The sequence below is a fragment of the Nannospalax galili genome, unplaced genomic scaffold (genome assembly GCF_000622305.1).
Source record: "Nannospalax galili isolate Female #2095 unplaced genomic scaffold, S.galili_v1.0 scaffold576, whole genome shotgun sequence".
Taxonomy (NCBI): Eukaryota; Metazoa; Chordata; class Mammalia; order Rodentia; family Spalacidae; genus Nannospalax; species Nannospalax galili.
Window position 1 is genome coordinate 2,606,635 of NW_008339223.1, and position 25,974 is coordinate 2,632,608.

At 39.8% G+C, this 25,974-nt stretch overlaps 1 protein-coding gene across 3 annotated transcripts in view; it reads right to left on the bottom strand.

Moving 5' to 3' along the window:
• Nucleotides 1–25,974, bottom strand: part of Wdr92 (WD repeat domain 92) — a 48,622-nt gene that overhangs the window by 7,810 nt on the left and 14,838 nt on the right. For all 3 annotated transcript variants that reach the window (XR_003849667.1, XM_008833829.3, XM_029563930.1), the window contains 2 exons: nucleotides 14,694–14,809; nucleotides 13,769–13,903 (listed from right to left, as the gene is read on the bottom strand). Coding sequence is in view for 2 of the 3 variants with exons in the window: in XM_008833829.3 (XP_008832051.1) it covers nucleotides 13,769–13,903; nucleotides 14,694–14,809 (251 nt within the window). In the remaining variant the exon portion in view is untranslated. The remainder of the gene's footprint in view (nucleotides 1–13,768; nucleotides 13,904–14,693; nucleotides 14,810–25,974) is intronic.

Sequence of the window (25,974 nt, forward strand, 5' to 3'; positions counted from 1 at the left end):
TGACAAATCTATAGCCAGCATTATATTAAACAGAGAAATACTAAAAGCAGTTCCTCTAGAATCAGGATTAAATAAAACCCCTTATTCAATATGATGTCTCAAATCATAGCTAGACTAATAAGACATAAGAAAGAAATGAAAGGGATAAAAATAGGAACGTATCTCTATTTGCAAACATAACCCTATACTGAAAAGACCCTAAAGACTCTACCAGAAAATTCCTAAACCTGATAAATACTTTCAGCAAAATAACAGGGTATGAAACGAACATACAAAATTCAGCAGCCTTTCTATATACTAATAATGATCTTGCCAAGAAAGAAATCAGGTGAAAAAAAAAAAAGGCCCATTCACAGTAGCTAAACAAACAAACAAACAAACAAACAAACAAACAAACAGAAAAACCTAGAAATAAACCAAACCAAGGATGTGAATAACCTCTACAATAAAAACTTTAAGATACTGAAGAAATCAAATGAAGACACCAAAAGATGGAAAGATCTTCCATTCTCAGAGATTGGCAAAATTAATACTATAAAAATGGCTGTATTACTGAAGGCAATATGCAGATTAAAAACAATCTGCACCAAAATTCCAACAATAATCTTCACAATACTAGAAAACAAAAAACAAAAATCCTAAATTCAAATGTAAGCCCAAAAGAGCCTGAGTAGCCAAAGTCATCCTAAGCAGAAAGAGTAATCCTGGAGGTCACACTTGCAAGCTGAGTCTTTCTAATAAACACTATATAGTGCTAGCAGAAAAACAGGTAGCCCAATGGAATATAACAGTGGCAACAATGATGTCAAAAACACACAGAAAGAGCACAGTTTCTTCAACAAATGGAGCTGATAAAACAGGATATCCACATATAGAATAACTTAATCAGATCTGTTATCTCTCATCCTGTGCAAAATCAATTAAAAATGGATCAAAGACCTTAATATAAGACCAGAAACTATAAAACTGCTAAAGGAAAGCTTAAGTAGAATACTTAAAGATGTAAGCACAGGCAAGGATTCTGTGAGTCCCAAGAATTGACAAATGGGATCACATAGTATTAAAAAACTTACAGAATAGGAAATACTCTGCCAACTATGTATCAAGCAGGGGATTAATATCTAGTCTCTATAAAGAATTGCAAAAATTGAGCTGGCTGGTGGTGCATGCCTTTAATCCCAGCACTTGGGAGGCAGAGGCAGGTGGATCTACATAGCAAGTTCCAGGTCAGCTGGGGCTATACCGAAACCCTGTCTCAAAAAGACAGACAGACAGACAGACACACACACAAGAAATGCAAAAATTAAGCAATAAAGCAACAAATCATCCAGTCAATAAATCAGTTAAGAAACTGAATAGTTTTCAAAAGAAGAAATGCAAACTACCAATAAATACTTGATAAAGTGTTCAACACCCTTAGCCATCAGGGAAATGCAAATTAAAAGTGTTTTGAGATTGCATCTCACCCCAGTCACAGTAATTATCATTAAGAAAACAAATAACCAATACCAGCAAGAATCTGAAGAAAGAGGAACCCTTATTTACTGCTAGTGGGAATGCCATGTGGTACAGCCAACTGGAAGTCCATGAGGAAATCTCTCAAAAATCTAAAAATATGATTACTATATAACCCAAGTATATCATTCCTGGGTGTATACCCAAAAGATTCTAAGTCAAAATATCTCAGGGGTAACTGCACATCCATGTTTATTGGCTATACTATTCGTAAGAAGTGGAATCAGCCTAGATGGTTATCAATGGATGAATGGATAAAGAAGATACAGTACATATACACAATGGGATCTTACTCAGCCATTAAAAAAAAAAAGATAATTACTGAGTGTTTTATATGCGAAACCTAGAATAATTTATCTGTATGTATGTGTATGTGTTTGAGTGTGTCTCAATCATGGAAGCTGAAAGTGGACTGTAAGAAGGGAGGAAGATATGTTAATGGGGAGGAGGAAGAGAAGGTAACAGAATACACAGCACTTGAATGCAGAAGAGGGGACAATGTGTAGGAAGAAGGGAACCAGAGAGAGGTAGGCAGAGAGGAAGGAAAGACATTGGGAGGGGATGTAAAATGGCATGTCTGACTATGCCACATCTACTTTGTAACTAATGCTTTTCATATCTGAATGGCTTTTGGTTTCTTTTCATCATTTAAATGTTACTATATTTCTTTGTATTTAAAAAAGTAAAATGCATTTTGTTTGGAAAAATAAAAAGGCAACTAGAAAAGGATTAACAGTTTATTGGCACCTCATTTCCACCAGTAAATCATCTGGATTGGCATGCTGGGTTCACCTTGAGGGATCTTGAGGACTGAGAGCTGAACAGGGAGCAGAAAGAGGTGGGGGAGCAAGAGGATGCCGCTGCTACCTGACTGAAGTGCAACTGCTCACTTCACTTTTTAGCAAGTAATTAATCTTAAGAGTTTATTTTTCTTTTTTCTCTTTTACAATTTTTGAGACAGAGTCTCACTACATAGCCCTGGCTGGCCTGAAACTCTATGTAGACCAGGGTAGACTAACTCCCAGAGATCCTCTTGCTTCTACCCCTGCCTCCCAAATGCTGGGATTAAAAGGTATGTGCCACTATGTCCAGTTTAAGATTTAATTTTTATTTCATTTTAAATTATGTGTGTATGTGTGTAGGCTTGTGCACATGATTGCTATGCACACTGAGGCCAGAAGGTGTCAGAGTCCCACGAGCTGGAGTTACATACAGGTGCCTGTGAGCTGCCTGATGTGGGTTCAGGGAACTGAACTTTCTGGAAGGGCAGCAAGAGCTCTTAACTGCTAAGCCACCTCTCTAGTCCTGAATGATTAATTTTGATGATTTGAATATTCTTTTAAGATCATTACTATTGGCAGATAAAACCATGAATCTCAAACACTTTGTGTATGAGAGGGCCCAAGCGATGAGATTCAAGTTTTCCAAATATATTTTCATTTATTTTGAAGCTTAAAGTTCTTTTTTTTTTTTTTTTTTTTGAAGTGCTGGAGAATCAAAACCCAGAGCCTCAAACATGCTAGCTAGGCAAGGGCTCTTCTGCTAAGGTACACCCCTAGCCCCAAAAGCTATCGGTCTTTTTGAGACAGGGTCTCCCTGTAGCTTCAGGTGGCACTGAACTCACAGAGATCCACCTACCTCTGCCTCTGAGTGCTGTGATTAAAGGTGTGCACCACCATGCCCAGCTATAAGTGACTTCTTATAGGAAGCCCTGCCTCTGAGTTCAAGAACATCTAAGCTGAAAGAGGCCTCCTAAGAAGGGGAAAAGGGGAACAGCATACTGGGAAGGGTTAAGTGGGTAGGGAATGGGAGGGCAGGGCAGATTAAAGGAGTACAGGGAGCAATAAGTAGCACTAGAGGCCTTTAGAAAAAGCCATATGAAAAACAAACAAACAAAACCTCAATGCTAGAAACGGATTCCCTCTTTAGAAGCTGTTGGCCCTGCGTTCCAGACCTCAAGCAATACTGGCCATTGGTCCTGCTCTTGGTTATCTTCCAGAGCTGGATGGTTAACACCCTATTGCTGAAGACACTACATACACGAGGAGAAATCAAGACGGTGCAGACTTCAGAGCCTCATCTCCACTGGCTAGCTTCCACAGTGCTGAAAGGTGCTGTGCATGCTACTAAAAGGGAAAAATAATTATTAACCTTACCTAGCTGTGAATCCTATGAGCTACAGTAACAAGTGACCTGGCAAGATATGCCCACTGGAGCAACAGTGGCACAAATATTATGGAAGTAACCAACCACTCTTTAATTGGATTTAAGGTCAGCTTCCTAAGATGGAGGCCCATAAATGACATTGGTATGAGGCTTAGGAACCTGAAGCTAGACAGGTCACAGGACATGGAAAACCTAATACTAGTTTTCTACAAGTTATCTGGTATTAAACTGACTTTTAAAGACTTTTGTTATACCCATAAATTAATGCATCTCTCCAACACTTTTCAGATAAGTTTCCTTATGCAACAAATGATAATTAACACTGAAACCCACAACTGGCCAATGTGCAGAGAACAAGAGGCTCCAGAGTACTTGTCCCTGAATAGAACACCTACATCAAACTTCTACCTCCTAAGGCTCAAGGATCATCATGGGAGAAGGAAGCAGAAAGACTATAAGAGCCAGAGGATGACCACAAGGAAACAGTTTTCCAGACAGCTGGTCTGTTACTCATATAAACTCACAGCAACGGTGACAGCATGTACAAGTCCCATGCAAGCTCAAAACAGAAAAAAAATCACAGCATAGGCATGGGTAAGTGGGTAACAAGCTCCAATCCCATTTAAAGAAACTGTGGCAATACAGGGCTGCTGGGAAGGGCAGACAGTTTCTTTCAAGCATGAGGCTCTCCAGGCTCCAGTGGATGGACTCACATTCCAAGATATTTGGGGACACAAATTAGACTCTATGCAAAGTCATCTCTCCAGCAGTAATTAATGTTTTAACTAAATACAGCGAAATGAACTTGGGAAGATATTATTACACATAGGTAATAAGAAATGTGTTACAAATTAAATATGGAACAATTCAGCAATAGTAGGTGGAAAGATATACTAATTATATCATGGGCAAAACAGTATTACAATTTAACCTTGTTAAGAAATTAGTTTATCTGGCAGTGACAAGTTATATACTCAATAATAATAATAACTACATAATAGAAGATACAAAGCAGGAAGCTCTGAGAAAATCTATCACATCTACAGTGGGGCCTGGGGAATCCCACAGCATCCATGATTGGGGAAGAAAGAATCCCATAGCATTCAGAGGTAGGGATAGGGGAATCTTACAGCATCCACAGTGGGGGAAGAAGGAATCCCACAGTATCCACAATGAGAGGGGGATCCCATAGCATCCACACTGGGGGAAGGGGAAATCCTACAGCACCCACAATGGGTTGGGAGAGGGGTGGGGAATACCACAACATCTACAGAGGGTGGGGGAAATCTCATTACATCTACAGTGGTGACAGGGAGAACCCCGTAACATCCACATTGGGGGGTATCACATAGCACCCACAGTGGAGGAAGAGAATCCCACAGCACCTACGGTGGAGGGGGGAGAATCCACAGCACCCACAGTGGAGGAAGGAGAGTCCCACAGCACCCACAGTGGAGGGGGGAGAATCCATAGCACCCACAGTGGAGGAAGGAGAATCCCACAGCACCCACAGTGGACGGGGGAGAATCTCACAGCACCCACAGTGGAGGAGGAGAATCTCACAGCACCTTCGGTGGAGGGGGGAGAATCCACAGCACCCACAGTGGAGGAAGGAGAGTCCCACAGCACCCGCAGTGGAGGGGGGAGAATCCATAGCACCCACAGTGGAGGAAGGAGAATCCCACAGCACCCACAGTGGACGGGGGAGAATCTCACAGCACCCACAGTGGAGGAGGAGAATCTCACAGCACCTTCGGTGGAGGGGGGAGAATCCACAGCACCCACAGTGGACGGGGGAGAATCCCACAGCACCCACAGTGGAGGGGGGAGAATCCATAGCACCCACAGTGGAGGATGGAGAATCCCACAGCACCCACAGTGGACGGGGGAGAATCTCACAGCACCCACAGTGGAGGGGGGAGAATCCACAGCACCTACAGTGGAGGAAGTAGAATCTCACAGCACCCACAGTGGAGGAGAATCTCACAGCACCCACAGTGGAGGAGGAGAATCCACAGCAGCTACAGTGGAGAAAGGAGAATCTCACAGCACCCACAGTGGACGGGGGAGAATCTCACAGCACCCACAGTGGACGGGGGAGAATCCCACAGCACCCACAGTGGACGGGGGGGGGAGGCAGAAATGAATTATTTCGTGAGCAACATGTGCATCTGAATCTTATGGAAACAGCCAAGCTATAACCACTTCCTTTTTATGTTCAAGGAAACTCAAGTCACACTTCCTACTTACAGGATGTTTCAGCATTAATTTTATCTAACTACTCTAGATATTTTCTCTTTTGTGACAAATATTTTCTCTTGGTTCTTCTTTCCTCATCTATTTTTCTAATGCTTTAAATCAAAAACCTTCCCCACTAAACTACCTTAAGTAGAAGCCAAAGTATAAACAAACAAAACTTTAAAAAAAATTTTTTTTGGTCTTTTTGAGACAGAAGACAAGGTCTCCTTATAGCCCTGTAGACCAGGCTGGCCTTGAACTCACAGAGATCTGCCTGCCTTTGCCTCCAGAGTGCTGAGATTAAAGGCTTGCACTACCACACCCAGAAAACAAAACATTTTTGAATACCTACTATAGACTAATCACAGTCAGCCATCAATGTTTTAAATAAATTCATCTAATATAGCAAATGAGAATATAAAATGTAATTACATAGCATAATGGACATGTTATTTTTTCTGAAAATGCAAAAATTAGTTATTAACATAATATACACAGACACAGACATATTAGAAAACACTAGGCTGGAATTTCTTGATCAAATTCTTGGTATCAGCATGGTTTCTTAAACTACAAAATAAGATTTCTAACTATTTAATTAAAAGAAAAAGTATAAAGCAAGGCTTCTCTGACATTTACTGGGGGCCCAAATCTTTGCAGACCTCCCTGCCTAAGAGTGCCTAAATCTAGCCTGTGCTGAGCAATCTTCCCAAATTTTTGTGCTGTGCCTGCTGGCTAGTAGGGGACCAGACCTTAGGAGGAAGCCTGAGAGTATCTGATTGGTGCCTGACTTGGGCCTCTGCAGGAGCTCCTGAGCTCCTGATGACTAGAGCCATCTGGTTCCTACAATATAAAATCAAAGGAGAGAACCTGAAGCCTAGACCAACCAACTTTTCATGCCCAACAAGAAAACAACCAAGGAACATCAGAAATATAAACAGATTCAGACTTCAACTCAAAAAAAGGAAGGCTTGAGTTTCATATCAGAATCACAAACAACAAAAGAAATCCACATGTCAAAATCACAATGAAAAAATAATAACATGAAAAATCCAAATAATATGTCACCACCAAACACCACCAGTCCTACAGAAAGTTCTCCAATGAGGTAAAGAAAAAAAAAAAAAAAAACCTGAAAGGGAGATAATAGGGAACAGCTGCTATCTGAGGGAGGTGGAAAAATTGGGAGTAACCAACAGGGAGGAGAGGAGGGAGGGACACGCAAGGGACCATGGTGTGGGGGAGGGAGGTAAGTCGGGAACAGAAAGATGTCAGGAGTCGGGAGGTACTGGGAGGAGGATGGGGATAATGGGGGCACTGTGACTAGGGAGGGAGGCCAGATGGGAGAAAAAAAGAGCAGAGATTAATGAATCTTGGGGGGGGGCGGCTAGGAAACCTAGAGGGAAAAGCGATGAAAGCCCTAGAAACCCCATAGGAAATGCATGTAGTGTCTGAACATTAATGCATATGTATACCTAGGAGCTGCTTGGAAGGGAACGCAGTGTGAGACAGAAGAAACCTCCCTTAGAGAGAATAACATGCTATATACCACTCATCAAAGAAACTTCTTTTTGTAACAGATGGAGGCTACTGCAGAGTTGCACATCTGGTCAGGCATAGAGAACATACACCTGGGAGATGCCCACTGCTAGGTGGCACATCTGCAGTCGAATGTCTACAACTAAGGCCCATGGAACATAGGAGAATAAGGGGTAGAGAGAGGGCTAATGCACCCCTCAACTCTCACCAGTGAGGCTTCCATGTACATTAGAGTGCGATGCACACAGAAGGCCTCAACTGGCCAAGTTTTGGAGAATAAGAGACTGTAGAGTAGGATGGGACTCCTATATGGAACCTCACCCACCCACAGCTCAGGGACCACTGAGGAAGAGGAGGTGGAAAGATTCTAAGAGCCAGGGCTGGTTCAGGAACATAAGGAGGTGGAGGCTTCCAGGACACTGGAGGCTTGCTCATGTGTGCCTGTGGCAGTGGTGATATCCAATGCAGGACCCAAGTCAGATCAATTAAACAAGGGCCCAAAGGGGAGATGAGAAATAGGTGGTGGTCAGCACTAGATCAAGAACTATTTGAGACTGGTTGCTGCTGGGTGAGGGAGAGTATGACTTACATATGACCACTGGATGGGCTGACTAGACTCCAGTGGACGCATTTACATTGAAGGACATTTGGGTACAAATACCTGAATGAATAGGACTCAGCATGTAGGGCAGAGTGCATAGGGTTCGGTGGGGGTTGGGGAGGGGAAGCATGGTTGGGGGAAGGGGTCTGGATGTTAGCAGGAAATATTGTATGAAATTTTAAAAGCTCAATGAAATAAAATAAAGTAAAAAAAAAAAAAAAAAAAACAAAAAAAAGAAGAGCTCTCCAATGAGAATACCCTAGACCCCTAGAGATAACTCAGGACTCTAAATTTAAAAGAACAATCATAAACATGATCCTTAAAGAACACACAAACAAAGAACTAAAAGAAGATAAGGATAAACTTCTGACTGAATTCAAGAAAGAGAAACAGTGAAGAAATCTCAGGCTGAAATGAAGAAGGAAGTGAAAAACTCAGTAAGCCAATTTAAAAGGAAACAAGAAAGCCTCACCAATAGAATGAATGGAATGGAAAACAGAGTATCAAAACTGGAGGACAATGTTGAAGATTTGGACTATTCAAACACAAATCATGAAAAAAAATTAAAAATACAGGAATGGAATATGCAGGATATGTGGGACACCATGAAAAGACCAAATTCACACATCAGAAGCATAGAAGAAGAAGAATCTCAGGTTAATGGTACTGACCAGATCTTGAACAGGATTATAAAAGAAAACTTCCCCAAATTAAGGACAGACATCCCCATACAAGTACAAGACGCACTTAGAATACCAAATACTCAGGACCAGAAAAGAAACTCCCCATGGCATATCATAGTAAAAACACTAAATGTACAGAAAAAAGAAAGAATACTAAAAGCTGCAAAAGAGAAAAAAGAAGTCACATATAAAGGAAAACCCATCAGAATTACAGCTGACCTAATGCAAACTATGAAAGCCAGAAGAGCCTGGATCAAAGTATTCCCAGTTCTAAATGACCATGGATGCCAACCCAGAATACTTTACCCAGCCTAAATGTCTATTATAGTTGAAGGGGAAAGAAAAATCTTCCATGACATGAATAGGCTGAAGGAATTCATGTCCACAAAACCAGCCCTTCAGAGAGTTCTTGAAGCAACACAAAGCTGAAGAAAAGAACTATACCCAAGAAGTAACAAAAACTAAATGAAGGTCTAATTGTGGAAACACAAAGTTAGGCCACAGAAATAAAAATGATGGCAACCAATACACATTTTTCAATTAATAACTTCAAATATCGATGGATTGAACTCCCTGGTCAAAAAACACGGACTAGATGAATGCATTAAAGAAACAAAATCCATCTTCTTGAGGTCTTCAAGAAACCCAAATCACCTTCAACAGGCACTACCTTAAGGCGAAAGGATGGAAAAAAATATTCCAAGCAAATGGCACTAACAAGCAGGGTTTGTGATTCCAATATCAGACAAAATAGACTTCAAACTAAAACTAATCAGGAGTGATAAATAAGGTCACTTATTTTTGACCAAGGAGACATTACAATCATGAACATATACTCACCAAATTCTGGTACACCCAATTTCCTAAGAGCAGTACTATAGGACTTCAAGACACAGATTAACCCTAACCCAGTAACAGTAGAGCACTTCAGTACCCCACAATCTCCATTAGACAGGTCAACCAGACCAAGAATAAACGGAGAGATGTCTGAATTAAATGATACTATACGTCAAATGGACCTAACATATCTACCTAATAGTCCACCTAAGAACCAAAGAAAGAACTTTCTTCTTTTATTTTTTACTTGTATGTGTATGAGTGTATTGCCTGCATGTGTATAAATGCACCCATGTTGTACAATGCCTGTGGAGGTCAGAAGAGGGTGTCAGATCCCCTGGAACTGTAGTTACAGATGGTTGTTAGCCGCCATGTGGGTACTGGGAATCAAACCTGAGTCCTTTGCAAGAGCAGTCAGTGCTCTTAACCTCTGAGCCATCTCTCTAGACCCCCAAAAATACACTTCCCATTCAGTACCCCATGGAACTTTTTCCAAAATTGACCACATACTGGGACACAAGACAAACTTCAACAAATAAAAAAAAAATTGAAATAATTACATGCATTCTATCAGACCACAATGCAATAAAGCTTAAAATCAACACCAAAAGAAGTCCTAGTAACTACATGAACTCATGGAAATTAAACAACACACTCCTGAATGATGAATGGATCAAAGAAGAAATTAAGAAATAAAAATATTCTTGGAATTAAACAAAAAGGATAAATAACACAACAAAACCTCTGGGGCACTTTAAAAGCAGTCCTTAGAAGAAAGTTTATAGCTCTAAGTCCCTACATTAAAAAAAAACAAACAAAAACAAAAAACAGAAAGAGCCCAAATACATGACCTAATGCTGCAACTCAAGACTCTGGAAAGGCAACAACAAATGAAACCCAAAGCCAGCAGATGAGAAGAAATAACAAAAATCAGAGCAGAAGTTAATAAAATAGAAATAAACAAAGAAAAAAAAAAAACAATACAAGAATCAATGAATCTAAAAGCTGGTTCTTTGAAAAGCTAAACAAGATAGACAAACCCTTAGCCCAGTTAACCAGAAGAAAGAAAGAGCAACTCCAAATCAACAAAATCAGAGATGAAAGGGGAAACATCCCAACAGACACCAAAAAGATCTAGAACACTGTAAGGGAATTCTTTAAAAACCTCCAGACTAAAAAAAGCCCAGGGCCCAGTTGGATTTGCAGCAGAATTCTACCAGACATTAAAATTATTCAAAAAGATAGAAACAGAGGGAGAACTCCCAAATTCCTCCTATGAAGCCAACATCACTCTAAATACCTAGCTAAGATACAAACCAAAAAATGAAAATAGACCCATATCCTTAATGAACATAGATGCAAAAATTCTCAACAAAATACTTGAAAACTGCATAGATACACAAAAAGATCATCCACTATGAACAAGTTGGCTTTATTCCAGAGATGCAGGGATGATTCAATATACATAAGTTAATAAGTCTCATAAATCATATAAATGTACTCAAAGACAAAAATCATATGGTCATCTCAATAAACGCAGAAAAGACCTTTGACAAAATTCAACATGCATTTATGTTCCAAGTCCTAGAGGGAATTGGACTGGAGGGAATATACCTCAACATAATTAGAGCTATATACAACAAACCCACAGCTAACATCATTCTAAATGGAGCAAAACTCAAAGGAGTCCCATTAAAATCAGGAACCAGACAAGGCTGTCCACTATCTCCACTCCTTTTTAATATAGTACTTGAAACTCTTGCTAGAGCAGTAAAACATGAGAAGGAAATTAAAGGAGTACTAATTGCAAAAGAAGAGGTCAAATTATTCCTTTTTGCAGATGATGTGATACTATACCTAAGAGATCCCAAAAATTCCACCAGAAAATTCCTAGAAAGGTTAACATTTTCACTAGAGTGGCAGGTTACAAAATTAATCTACAAAAGTCAGTAACCTTCCTATATACTAATAACAAGCAGTCAGAGAAAGAGTACATGGAAATCCTCCTATTCACAATAGCCTCAAAAAAAACCAAATCTTGGAATAAACCTGACCAATGATATTAGAGATCTCTACAATGAAAATTTTAAAGAGATTGAGGAAGATATCAAAAGATGGAAGGACCTCCCATGCTTATGGATTTGAAGAATTAATATTGTTAAACTGACCATCCTACCAAAAGCAATACATAGATTAATGTAATCCCAATCAAAATCCCTAAGACATTCTTCACATAATTAGAAAAAAATCATCCTAAAATTTGTATGGACACATAAAAATACCCAGATAGACAAAGCAAACCTGAACACAAAGAGCAATGCTAGAGAGATTACTATACCAGAACGCAAACTATATTACAGAGCTAATATCGTAAAATGGCATGGTACTGGCACAAAAATAGACACATAGATCAATGGAATATCACTGAAGACCCAAGAAATGAGTAACAATTTCAGCAACCTGGTATCTGACAAAGGTGCCAAAAACACAATGAAGGAAAAACAGCATCTTCAACAAATGGTGCTGGCAAAACTTGATCTCTACCTGTAGAAGAATGAAACTAGGATCTTATCTTTCACCTTTCACAAAAGTTAAATGCAAATGGATCAAAGACCTCAATGTGAAGCCTAAAACTCTGAAACTGTTTGAAGAAAACATTGGCTATAACCTACAAGATATAGGTGTAGGAAAGAATTTTCTAAAGCAGACACCAATTGCTCAGGAAATAAGGTCAATAATCAACAAGAGGGACTCCATTAAACTAAAAAGCTTCTGTACAGCAAAAGAAACAACCAAGGAAGTAAAGTGAAAACCCACAGAGAGAAAAATCTTCACCAGTGACACATTTCACAGAGGTTTAACATTCAGACTATATAAAGAACTCAAAAAGCAAATCAAGGAAACAAATGACCTAATTAAAAGATGGGCTAAGGATCTAAACAGAGTTCTCAAAAGAAGAAATAAAGACGGCAAAGAAACATCTTAAAAGGTGTTCAACATTATTAGTAATTAGGGAAATGAGTCACCACTCATCAAAGAAGCTTCTTTTGTAACAGACAATCAAAGAGTTCCACAACTGGTCACACACAGATGTTGTCTGTGAATTGCCCAAGCCTCAGTAGTATATCTACATTGCAACCTCAACACCCAAGGCTCACAGAACATAGAACAAGGGGTAAAGAGAACACTAATGCATCTCTCAATTCTCATCAATGAAGCTCCCTCATGCAATAGAGGGCCAGGAACACAAAAGGTCACAAATGGCCAAAGCATAGAGCATAAGGCTACAGAGTGTGGGTCCTTGGACAGGACTCTTTAAACTCCACCCACCCAGGGCTCATGGACCATTGCGGAAGAGTAGGTGGAAAAGATTGTAAGAGTCAGGGAGGCGGTGCAGAACCATATTGAAATAAGAGTCCTACGAGTTCCTGGGACCTTGCTCATATGAACTTACAGCAATGGTATCAGCATGCACAAGACCTATGCAAACTCAAGGAGACAAAACCCCAGCACAGAACTGTGGAAGTGGGCAACAAGCCCCAATGTTGGCTGAAGAACTATTGGCAGCTGATTACTGTTGGGTGAGGAAGAGCTGATCTTCTTAAAGGGAGGGTCTGTAGATAAGCTGACTAGACCCCAGTGGATGAACGTGAACTGAGGGACATCTGGGGACACTACCTTGATGATAGGCCTTAACACAAATGACAGAATGTATGATTTCCAGTGGGGTGGGGGGCTATGGGAGGGTGCCAATGGCAAAGTGGGTATAAAGACTAAGATATTCTGTATGGGGCTAGAGAGATGGCTCAGCAGTTAAAAACACTGGCTGTTCTTGAAGACGACCCAGGTTTGAATCCCAGCACCCACATGGCAGTTAACAACTGTCTTCCACAGGCATTGCATGACACGGGTGCACTTACCTACCCATATGCAGGCAATACATGCATACACATAAAATAAAAATAATAAATAAAATAGTAAAAAAAAGATGTTCTGTATGAAATATGCAAAAATTCAATAAAAAACTTACAAAGCTGATAAACTTTGGAAGTTATCTGCACAAAAAAAAACTTGTCCAGATCTAACAAGCATATAACAAAAGCAGAGGGACCTTGGTGACAAATTCTATTTACTAGTCTAAAACAAACCAACACTCCTCTTCATAGAAAGCCATTTTCCTCACACTTACCTTTTCTGAAACAGAAGCAAAACCTTTGGTTGGATGCTGTGTTCTCATGTCAAAGACATGGAACTTTCCTTCCAGAGATGTAGCTACCAACTTATTCATCCTTATGTCTTTTCTGTCAAACTCCAAGCTGCACACCTTGAAGCAGAGAATACTTGTTATTGACAGGTTCTTTTAAGCTCACTGAAACAGCTTAAATGACAAGGCCATGTGAAAGGGTTTGGATAGCCATCAAATCTTCTGACTCAATATAATACTTATATTGTAAAAAAAAAAAAAAAAATCTACTAATTTAATCCTCCAATGCTCAGTGGGAGGTCACAGTGTAACTTTTCATTATTTAACACAGATAAGGTTGCCTTCAGAAAACAGAAGGGAACTAAATTATTAAAATAAAAGTGTACATACACCACAAGAACCAAACATCCAAAGGTACTTGAAGCTTTTTGCATGTCAAATAGGAAAAGGCCTCTCACTTGCTCATTTTATGTATCACCCTGCATGGTCTGTGTGCTTCACAGATGGGCTCAGGGTCCACGGGTTCACTTGATTCTGTACAAATTATATCTGAATGCGTGTTTACTTTCTAAAGAAAGGATGCATGGCTGTCTCTAGATTGTCAAGGGGGTTTGGCCCTCAAAGGTTAAGAACTTTTGGTAGAATACTGACAGATGAGTCAATACAAGTGATTCCAGAACTTTATAGTAGTTAGGTGTGGTAGAGTCCTCCTTTAATCCCAGCACTGGAGAGGCAGAAGCAGGCAGATCTCTGTGAGATAGAGGCCAGCCTGGTCTACATAGCAAGTTTCAGGCCAGCCGGGGCTACACAATGAGACCCTATGTCAGAAAAGAAGAAAAGCCAAGCTTCGTAGTGATTCCAGGCAGACAACAACATGCTCAAAGTTATACAGCGCGGGAACACACATTACCCCATTTTTAATGTTTGTCTCCCACTGCAGTGACATGTTTCTGAGATCAAACAGCTTGATATCCCCATTGTCATAGCCAGCACAGACAACACGCTCTTCTTGATTGTAAGCATTGCCTGGAAATGAAGACACATGCCAAGTTTTTAATAAATGCTAACTTGAAGACTGCTTTAAAAAAAGAAAAGCCCCCCCCCCAAAAAAAAACTGTTGTAAATACACATATAACTTAGGACAAATCTAATTTTAAAAAAATCACATTGAGTATAATTCCATTTCATCAATCATGTGAGGAGATAGTGTGTTAATCTGGCATTAATTAAAAAATCTTGGGGCTAGAGAGATACTTAGTAGTTAAGAGTACTGGCTGTTCTTGTAGGGCCCAAGTTCAATTCCCAGAACCCACATGGCCACTAACAGCAGTCCCTAAATCCAGTTCCAGGGAAATCCAACACGATCTTCTGATCTCCATGATGCTACACAAGAAGGGTTCACTTACACATATGCAAGCAATACACTTATACACATTAAAAAATTAATTAAAAATAATAAATGAAATATATTTAAAATATTAAAAAGTATAAAATGAAATTAAAATAAGTCTCACCTGAAATTCTATACCAAAAAGTCTACTTTAAAGAGTTTACTGAACACTTTTTTTTTTTTTTTTTTTTTTTTTTTTTTTAAGCAGGGTTTCCCTGTAGCCCCAGCTGGCTGGCCTGGAACTTGCTATGTAGACCAGGCTGGTCTTGAACTCACAGGGACCTTCTGGCCTCTGCCTGAGTGCTGGGATTAAAGACATGCAGAACCATGTCCATCTGTGTTTAATGAATTCTAAATAGAAAGCAAATGCTCTCTCAGACTGAGGACATAGGTCTGTGGTAGAGGGCCTGTCTAGCACGTGCAAGGCCCTATGAGCCATTACAATATCTACAAAGACTAACAGACCAACTACAGTTCACATGAAAACATCTGCCTCTATTTTATTCCCTTGGCAGTAACCGTATTTAAACACATTAAAAAAAAAAAAAAAAAAAAAACTGCTTTAAAACTTACTTTGAAAAATGTTTTTTTCTGGTTATTTTATAAGAAAATTTGTAATGAAAGAGTATGTTGTAGGGCTGGAGAGATGGTTCAGTGGTTAAGAGCACTGGCTACTCTTGAAGAGGACCTGGGTTTGATTCCCAGCACCCATATGGCAGCTAACAATTGTCCATAACTCCAATTCCAGGAGAATCTGACACCCTCTTCTGACCTCCATGGGCACTGCACAGCACAGGTGCACTCACATACATGCAGGCAATACACTTGTACACATAAAATAAAAATAATAAATAAAATATTTTTAAAGAATTAAAAAATGTAGTTAATTTCAGCATGCTTAGATCCAAGACTGTTTTCCTGCATACCTCTTGCTGAGTAAAAAAATATGAAGGGAGCGGAAGGTCCTATCAATGTGTTAAGTGATGGGGGACTGTATCTCAAACTTTCATTCTCAGCTGCCTCCCACTTCCTCCTTATAAACTCCAGCCCTGCATTTCCACTGTGGGCTCTGGATGGTATACCAGTGTCTTACACTTGCAATGTCCTAAACTGACTTCATCATCTTTCCTTAACACCATTCCACTGCCTGTGTAGCTTTTTCAAATGAACAACATCCTTCACTCAATGATCAATCTCAAAATTCAGTCATCATGGACATAATTTGTTTATTGCTCCATAGTTCATGGATACAAAACTGCCTACCTCTGCCTCCCAAGTGCTGGGATTAAAGGCATGTGCCACCACATCTGCCTTTAATTTCTTTTTATTTAATGTGTATGAGTGTTTTGCTTGTGTAGATAGGTGCACCCATGTTGTGCAATGCCTGCAGAGGTGAGAAGAGGGCATTGGATCCCCTGGAACCGGAATTACAGATAGTTGTTAGCCGCCATTTGGGTGCTGGGAACTGAACCCGGGTCCTCTGCAAGAGCAGCCAGTGCTCTTAACCACTGAGCCATCTCTCCAACCCCTAGAAGAGAGTATCATATAAAAGAGGCGTAGTGTTGTATATCTATAGTCCCAGTTTTTCAGAAGGCTGAGGCAGGAATATTACTTAAGCTGTGTTTATTACATAAACATAGGGGTTTGAGACTGGCCTGAGTAATACAGTGAGACTACATCTCAAAAAAAATAAATAAATAAAATAACACCAAAAAACCCCCAAACACTCTCTAATTAATACACTTTTCTGCTGGAGATCAACAATGAAAAAGCATTCATGGAACCTCATGGAACCAAAGGCAATTACTTTTTGTTTTTTCATCTCCCGGTATCCCTAGCTGCCCTGGATCTTGCTGTGTAGACCAGGCTGGCCTTGATTTCACAGAGTTCCTGTCTTGGCTTCCCAAGTGCTGGGATTGAAGGAATTCACCACACGCCCAGCTAAGATAATTAGGTTTTAATTACAATATACATTTTCAAAAAAATATATTATTTTTATGTGTATGAGTGCATTGCCTGCATGTATGTGAGTGTACCGTGTCATGCAATGCTGTGGAGGTCAGAAGAGGGCTTCGGATTCCCCTGGAACTGGAGTTAAGGATGGTTCAGAGATGCCATGTGGGTGCTGGGAATTGAATGTGGGTCCTCTGAAAGAGCAGTCAGTGCTCTTAACCACTGATCCATCTCTCCAGCCCCACAATATAAATTTTAAATTTATTTTATGTGTATTAGTGTATGTAAGTGTATCTGTGCATGCAATGCCTATAGAGGCCAGAAGAGGGCATCAGAGCCTGAAATCTGAGTTTCTGATGATTTTAGCTGCCATGAGGATGCTGGGAATAAAATTGGGATCCTCTACAAGAGCAGCCAGTGCTCTTAACCACTGAACCATCCATTTCTCCAGCCCCACAATATCAACTTAAAAAAAAAATCATTCTGGCCTGGTCCTGCCCTCACCTCCCTTTGCATCCCTGGGCTGCACAACCTCTGGTGTCCTGGTGCTAGCACCTTTCTTGGGTAAGTCCAGTGGTGCCCACCATGCCTTGACTCTCCCAGCTCATTCACCCTCCCAGCTCCCCTCCTAGCCTGGGTACTAAGGCCCATTTCCTGTCTTGGCACCCAGGACCCCTGGACTGACCTCTTGGTCCAGAATCCCCACGCTTCCTGATCCTTTGATTCCAGACCAAGCCAGTTCCTCCCAGTAGTCCCCAGGAGCCCTCCAGGCCTCTTCCCACTCCCACCTCCCTTTGCATCCCTGGGTGGCACAGCCACCAGCTTCCTGAGACCAGCATCTGAATTAAACAATACCCTATATCAAATGGACCTAACAGATATCTACTGAATATTCCACCAAGCACCAAAAGAATATACTTTCTATTCAGCGATCCATGGAACCTTCTTCAAAATGGACCATATATTGGAGCACGAAACAAACCCCAACAAATACAAAAAGACTGAAATAATTCCATGTATTCCATCAGACCACAACGCAATAAAGCTTAAAACCAACACCGGAAGAAACCCTAGTAACCACATGAACACACGGAGATTAAACAACACACTCCTGAATGATGAATGGGTCAAAGGAGAAATTAAGAAAGAAAGAAAAGTATTCCTGAACTAAATGAAAAGGACAATACAACACAACAAAACCTCTGGGACATGTTGAAAGCAGTCCTTAGAGGGAACTTTATAGCTCTAAGTACCTACATTAAAAAATCAGAAAGAACACAAATAAATGACTTAACATTGCACCTTAAGGCACTTGAAACACAACAACAAATGAAATCCAAACCCAGCAGCCAAGAAGAAACAACAAAAATCAGGGCAGAAATTAATGAAATAGAAAACAATAAAAAGTATCAATGAATCCAAGAGCTGGTTCTTTGAAAAGATAAAGGGATTGATAAACTGCTAGCCCCGTTAATCAAAAGAAAGAAAGGGCACCACCAAATCAACAAAATCAGAGATGAAAGGGGAAATACCATGACACCAAAAAGATCCAGAACATTAGAAGGGAATACTTTAAAAACCTATATGCTACTAAATTTGAAAACCTAAAAGAAATGGACGGATATCTAAAGGCATGGGAACCACCAAAACTAAACCAAGAAGAGATTAACAGCTTAAACAGACCCATATCACAAAAAGAAATTGAAACAGTAATACAAAACCTCCCGACTAAAAAAAGCCCAGGACCAGATGGATTTACAGCAGAATTCTATATTTAAAGAAGATCTGCATCCAATACCACTTAATTTATTCAAAAACATAGAAATGGAGGGAGAACTTCCAAATTCCTTCTATGAAGCCAACATCACTCTAATACCAAAGCCAGGCAAAGATACAACCAAAAAAGAAAACTATAGACCCATATCCTTAATGAACATAGATGCAAAAATTCTCAACAAGATACTTGCAAACCGCATACAGACATACATCAAAAAGATCATCAACTATGATCAAGTCGGCTTTACCCTAGAGACACAGGGATGCTTCAATATATGTAAGTCAATAAACATCATAAACCATATAAATGGGCTCAAAGACAAGAACCACATGGTCATCTCAAAGATGCAGAGAAGGCCTTTGACAGAATGCAACATGCATTTATGTTCAAAGTCCTAGAGGGAATTGGACTGGAGGGAACAAACCTCAACATAATTAGAATTGGACTGGAGGGAACATACCTCAACAAAATTAAAGCTATAAACAACAAACCCACAACATTCTAAATGGAGAAAAACTGGAAGCATTCCCATTAAAATCAGGAACCAGACAAGGTTGTCCACTATCTCCACTCCTCTTTTAACATAGTTCCTGAAACACTTGTAAGAGCAGTAAGACAAGAGAAAGAAATTAAAGGAGTAATAATTGGAAAATAAGAGACTAAATTATCCCCTTTTGCAGATGATATTATATCTAAGAGATGCCAAAAATTCCACCAGAAAACTCCTAGAAATTAACATGTTCAGTAAAGTGGGAGGTTACAAAATTAATCTACAAGGGTCTATAGCCTTTCTATATACCAATAACAAGCAATCAGAACAAGTACATGGAAACACTCCCCTTCACAATAGCTGCAAAAAAATTAAAATATCTTGGAATAAACCTGACTGAAGTCATTAAAGACCTCTACAATGAAAATTTTAAATCTTTAAAGAAAAAGATTGAGGAAGACATCAGAAGATGGAAGGACCGCCCATGCTCATGGATTGGAAGAATTAATATTGTGAAAATGGCCATCCTACCAAAAGCCATTTATAGATTCAATGCAATGCCAATCAAAATCCCCATGACTTTTTATAGAATTGGAAAAAACCATACTAAGATTCATATGGGGGCTGGAGAGATGGCTCAGCGGTTAAGAGCACTGACTACTCTTGCAGAGGACCCGGGTTTGATTCCCAGCACCCACATGGTGGCTATGAACCATCCTTAACCCCAGTTCCCTCTTCTGACCTCTGCGGCATTGCACTACATGGGTGCACTCACATACATGCAGGTAATACACTCATACACATAAAAGAAAAAAAAAATCATATGGAAGCACAAAAGACCTCGGAGAGCCAAAGCAACCCTGAGCACTAAGAGCAATGCTGGGGTGGGGGTACTATACCAGATTTTTAAGCTATACTACAGAGCTACAGTCATAAAACAACATGGTACTGGCACAAAAATGGACCCATAGATCAATGGAACAAAATTGAAGACCCAAATTTGAGTAAATGCAATTTCAGCCACCTGATATTTGACAAAGGGGCCAAGAACACTCACTGGAGGAAAGACAGCATGTTCAGCAAATAGTGCTGGCAAAACTGGATCTCCACCTGTAGAAGAATGAAACTAAACCCCTATCTTTCACCTGGCACAAAAGTCAATTCCAAATAGATCAAAGATCTCAATGTGAAGCCTGAAACTCTGACTGTTAGAAGAAAACATTGGCAATAACCTACAAGATATAGGTGTAGGAAAGGATTTTCTAAACTAGACATCAATTGCTCAGGAAACAAGGTCAAGAATCAACAAATGGGACCTCATTAAACTAAAAAGATTCTGTACATCAAAAGAAGCAACCAAGGAAGTGAAAAGAAAACCCACAGAGTTGGAGAATACCTTCACCAGCGACACATCTGACAGAGTTTTAACATCTAGAATATATAAAGAACTCAAAAAACAAAGAATAAAGAAAGGAAGTAATCCAATTAAAAGACGGGGTAAGGAGCTGAACAGACAGTTCTCAAAAGAATAAATAAAGATGGCTAAGAAGTATCTTAAAAGGCGTTCAACATCACTAGTAATTAGGGAAACACAAATTAAAACCACTTTAAGATTTCATCTTACCCCAGTCAGACTGGCTAAGATCAAGAGAACAAATGATACCAAATGTTGGAGAGGATGTGCGGAAAGGGGAATGCTCATTCACTGCTGGTGGGACTGTAAACTTGTTCAACCCCTATGCAAAACAGTGTGGAGAACTCTTAAAAATCTACAAACGAACCTACCAGTTGACCCAGTTATACCACTCTTTGGCATATGCCCAAAGAACTCGTCCTATTGCAGAGACACTTGTACATCCACGTTTGTTGCTGCTCTTTTCACAGTAGCTGAGATGGAAGCAACCTAAGTGTCCCTCAACTGATGAATGGATAATGAAAATGTGGTTCATTTATAGAATGGAGTTTCACTCAGCAGTAAAAAAAAAGGTGAAATCATGAGATTTGCAGGTAAATGGATGTAAGTAGAAACTGTTATACTAAGTGAAGTAACACAGACTCAGAAAAACAAGAAAAGACATATGTTCTCCCTCATATGTGGATCCTAGCACCAAATCCTGATAAGTGAGTATATATCCAGACATAACTACAGGAATCGGGATAATGAAAAGGAACGAGGGAAGTAAAGGAAAAGAAAGAATCTGAACAAGAACAGTAGGAAACAGGTGTTAACAAGGGAGATACGGATAAAAATGGGGTTATTTTAAGAGGAGAGGGGAGGGAAGGTTGTAGTAGGAACCTAGGGGATAAAAGAAGGAGCTTGATCAAGAGAGGTGGGACCACAGAAGGGAATTAAGGGAGAAATGGGAAAAATGGAGGCTCCTTAAATGGGGAAACCATGGTGGAAGGGTTAGACACTGCTAGAGACAAATAATGCCTAGCTAGTTTTAAAAAACCAGAGGGAACCATATTAGTCCAACAACTTACTGACAAATTATACATAGCAGATCAAGAAATATATATCTAGGTAAGGTTTATCTGAGAACGTTTGGTCTTTGCCCAAGATTTATCTACATGGCACATGGCAATTAAAAGTATCAGACTGGTGGAACTAACCTTCTTGGATGTTTAACAGCCATACTTTGAGGCTTATTTAGCTAATTTGGTCAGAGGGACATAAAGGACAGTTTTTGCTCCTTGCCCTCCTAGGTTGACTAAGTTCCAGGGAACTAAGGGTGTGGAGACCCCACCAGATGGACATCAATCAGTGTCCAGTCTACAAAGAGGAGGGTCAACACAGAAGCAACATTTCCTCCATGTTTCCAAGCAAAGCCAGCCAAGGTTGAGCAGGACCTTTGACTTATCTTCACATAGATGGAACTAGTAAAAGAAAGGAGCCAGGAGCTCCTTCCAAGCCCATGTGACCCCTGAGGAACAGATCCTCAAATGACCTTAAGAGTAAAAATAATTTGGTTTATCTGGGCTAACTGTAGGATCGTAAACACCCAAAATGAAAGTATAACCAAAGATTAAAGGGGGTCAATATAATTTCTTAAGAGTCCATATGTATAGCTAAAGGCTACAAAACAAGAAACAATGCCAGACAGGAGATACCTTCCTTTGAGTTGTTGGCCAGGGTGGCCCAAGAGACTCCCAGACAGTAACCCAGCATAGAACTGGGAAAATGAACAGTGGATCCCAATCTTATCTAAAGGAATATTAACAACTGATTGCGGCTAGATGAGGAACAGCTGATCTTCCTAAAACAAGGCTCTCTAGATAGGCTGACTAGATTCAGTGATGGACAAGCACTGAGGAATGGCTGGGGGTGCCAACAACACAGTGGACAGTAACAGGGATGACAGAGTACATGGGCTCCAGTTGGGGAGGCAGGGGTGCCATTTGGGAAGTGGGTAGATGATTAAGATTTTTTGGGATGTTCTGTATGATATAAACACACAAAAAATCAACAAAGAAATGAGTTATGTTTGAGGAGAAAGCATAAAAATTTACTTCACAGCCGGGTGTGGTGGCACACACCTTTAATCCCAGCACTCTGGAGCCAGATGCAGGTGGATCTCTGTGAGTTCAAGGCCAGCTTGGTCCTCATAGTGAGTTCCAGGACAGCTGGGGCTACAGGGAGACCCTGTCTCAAAAAGACCAAAAACAAAGAAACAAAAACTTACTTCATGGTAATTAGTAGAGGTGATAAACATTACCATTGAAATCTACCTTATTCTGTTGGACCCCCAGACTGGGGTACCCAACATTCACGGGAGGTCGCACCCCAATAACTCAGTCCTCAAATCAGGAGATGCAACAAGCATGAGGATTTATTGGCGTTTTGCAAAACGGACTCCTACCTCACTCGGAGGACAGAAGCCCAGAGCCCAGTTCACAGGTTTCTTTTAAAGACAAGCGGCGGCTATGTGCCAAGCAGAAAAGCGGTGGCTATGTGCCAAGCAGAGGTAGGGGGAATTTCTGGGATGATTTCCAGCTTGGGCAAGGAGCATGAAAAAGGTCAGCTCAGCTTGTTCTTTAGAATTATTTTTCATTTTTACTTCCTTGTACAGTTTTTCTCAGGCCTGGGGGATTTTAGTTTAAATCCATCATTTTGGAGGGACTTGGGTCCATCATTTGGGGGGACTTGGGTCCATCAATCCAAGTGTAACCAACTGTGACTAGTAATAATCAGATACGTAGAGATTAGAGACGCATGTGCAAACATCTAAGTGTTAGTAGCATTAAAAATGAGTCTTTCTGTAGGAGATAGTATATTTTAAAATGAAATGGAGATCTTTTTTAAAGGTTAAAGGGTCATTCAATTTTTATGTCTTACAGGGTTTATACTGAGTTCAATATTGTATAACTGTATTAATTCAGCTGTGAACCTAAAAACTTAAAGCCACTTTTTAAAGAGATGAATCTTTGCTCTGGAAATTTTTATTGAATGTGTTAAAGCTGGGTTGAAATGCTTCTTCTAATCATGTGGTTATTAAAATAAAAAAAATCATTCATTTTCAAAAGTAGATTTTTCTCCTCAAATAAGTAAGCTTTATTAACCCATCTATAAGCAATGTATTTAATTCAAACACATAGTTTACCAGAACACTGAGACCTTATTACATTACATTATGTAATTTTTTGTTGGTTGGTTGGTTTTTTGAGACAGGGTCTCCCTGTAGCCCCAGCTCGCCTTGAACTCACAGAGATCCGCCTGCCTCTACCTTCCGAGTGCTGGGATTAAAGGCGTGAGCCACAACGCCTGGCTTAAGCATAATTTCTATTTATGATGCTTGGACAACATGAGGCCTCTTTGACTGTGAAGGAACAGGGACTCCAAGCTCAGGAATAGTTAGTATGTAGTGAAAGCAAAACAGGGCCTGCAGGTATACCAGACAATCCACTCATTCAATCATTTCCTCAAATTCTTACAGACATGTCTGCTGTTTACTCTTTTATTTCATTTAATTTTTGTGATTTTTTTCATATAGTTTTATGGTATTTAGAGTGCCGACCCCCATCTGCACTTCCTCCTACTTCCCCCTGACCAATGTAATGTACTCTCACATATATATGCATATATTATTATGTATATAATCTGTATTACACATATACATATATATCATATATATATATATGATATATATATATATACATGCATACATATATACAGTGTGGCTTCATCCACTGGACCCACCAAGAGTCTAATCCTTGTAACAGACACTGTCTTTCCCCCTCCTAACAGCCAAAAGTTCCTTAGGTTGGGCTGGAATTTCTTACCCACTTTCCCATGTCTATGATAGGACTTTGTCTGACTTGAGCTTGCACAGCACTGGTGCATGCTGTCACCACTGCTGTGAGGTCATATGAGTAACGGACCAGCTTTCTGGAAAACTGTTTCCTTGTGGTCATCTGTACCCTTTGGCTCTTACAATCTTTTTCTTCTCTTCCACAGTGATCCCTGGTAACTACGTAACACATACAGAACTCATACACCATTTATTTTCATGAACTCAGTAGTGGAAAAATGATAGGGTAACAATAAGCAAATGATTCTAAAGTAGGTCTATACTGGATGAGCAACCTGTGAGTTGATCAAGGTTATTAATGGAGGCAAAAGATGAGAGAGATTTTAAACTTTTAAACTTGTTGTTCAATTCTTTCATGCTAGGATTACAAAATCATTTACAATCAGCAGGTCAATTGACTTCATTTGATAATTGGTCACAACCTCCAGAATCATGTATCTTGTAAGAACTTTATTGATTAAATGCAATGATTGATTAAATTAAATGTGTGCTTGTTAAATAACACTAAATAAAAATGTGTCAATACAAAAAAAAAAAAATTCTAAAATCTAGAGAGACAACTGAACAGTTAAGAGCTGCTCTTCCAGAGGACCCAAGTTTGGTTCCTAGCACCCACATCAAGCAGCTCACAATAGCCTGTAACTCTAGCTCCAGGGGATCTGAAACCCTCTTTTGACCTCCATGTGGAATACATGCACGGACACACACACACAAATAAAACTAAATTTTAGGCGGGTGTGATGGTGCATGCCTTTAATTCTAGCACTCGGTAAGCAGAGGCAGGTGGATTTCTTTGCTTTCAAGGCCAGCCTGGTTTACAAATTGAGTTCCAAGTCAGACAGGGCTACAAAGACTCTGTCTCACACACACACAAAACAAAAACAAAAACAAAACAAAAAAACCCGAGAAAACAAAACAAAAAATCAAAAACATAAAAATAATTTTTAAAAAATCATTCTAAATACCAATCCTGAAAACTTCTCCCAAAGTAAGAACTTTATATTATTGTTCATCTATAAACCCAAGAATTTTCAGACAATGAAATTTAGGAATCTAAAACTTTTGTCTGATTCAGTAAAAGTCCAAATGGGGCACGGTGGCTTATGGCTGAAACTCCAACTATCTGGAAGCCAAAATAGGAGGAATGCAGGTGCAGAGCAGTGAGCCACTTAGTGAGACTATGCCAATCAAACAAAACAAACAATAGCAAAACCAACAAAAAACAAAGAATAAAAAGACAAACCAAGCACTTTTTCAAGGGCTAGAGATGTA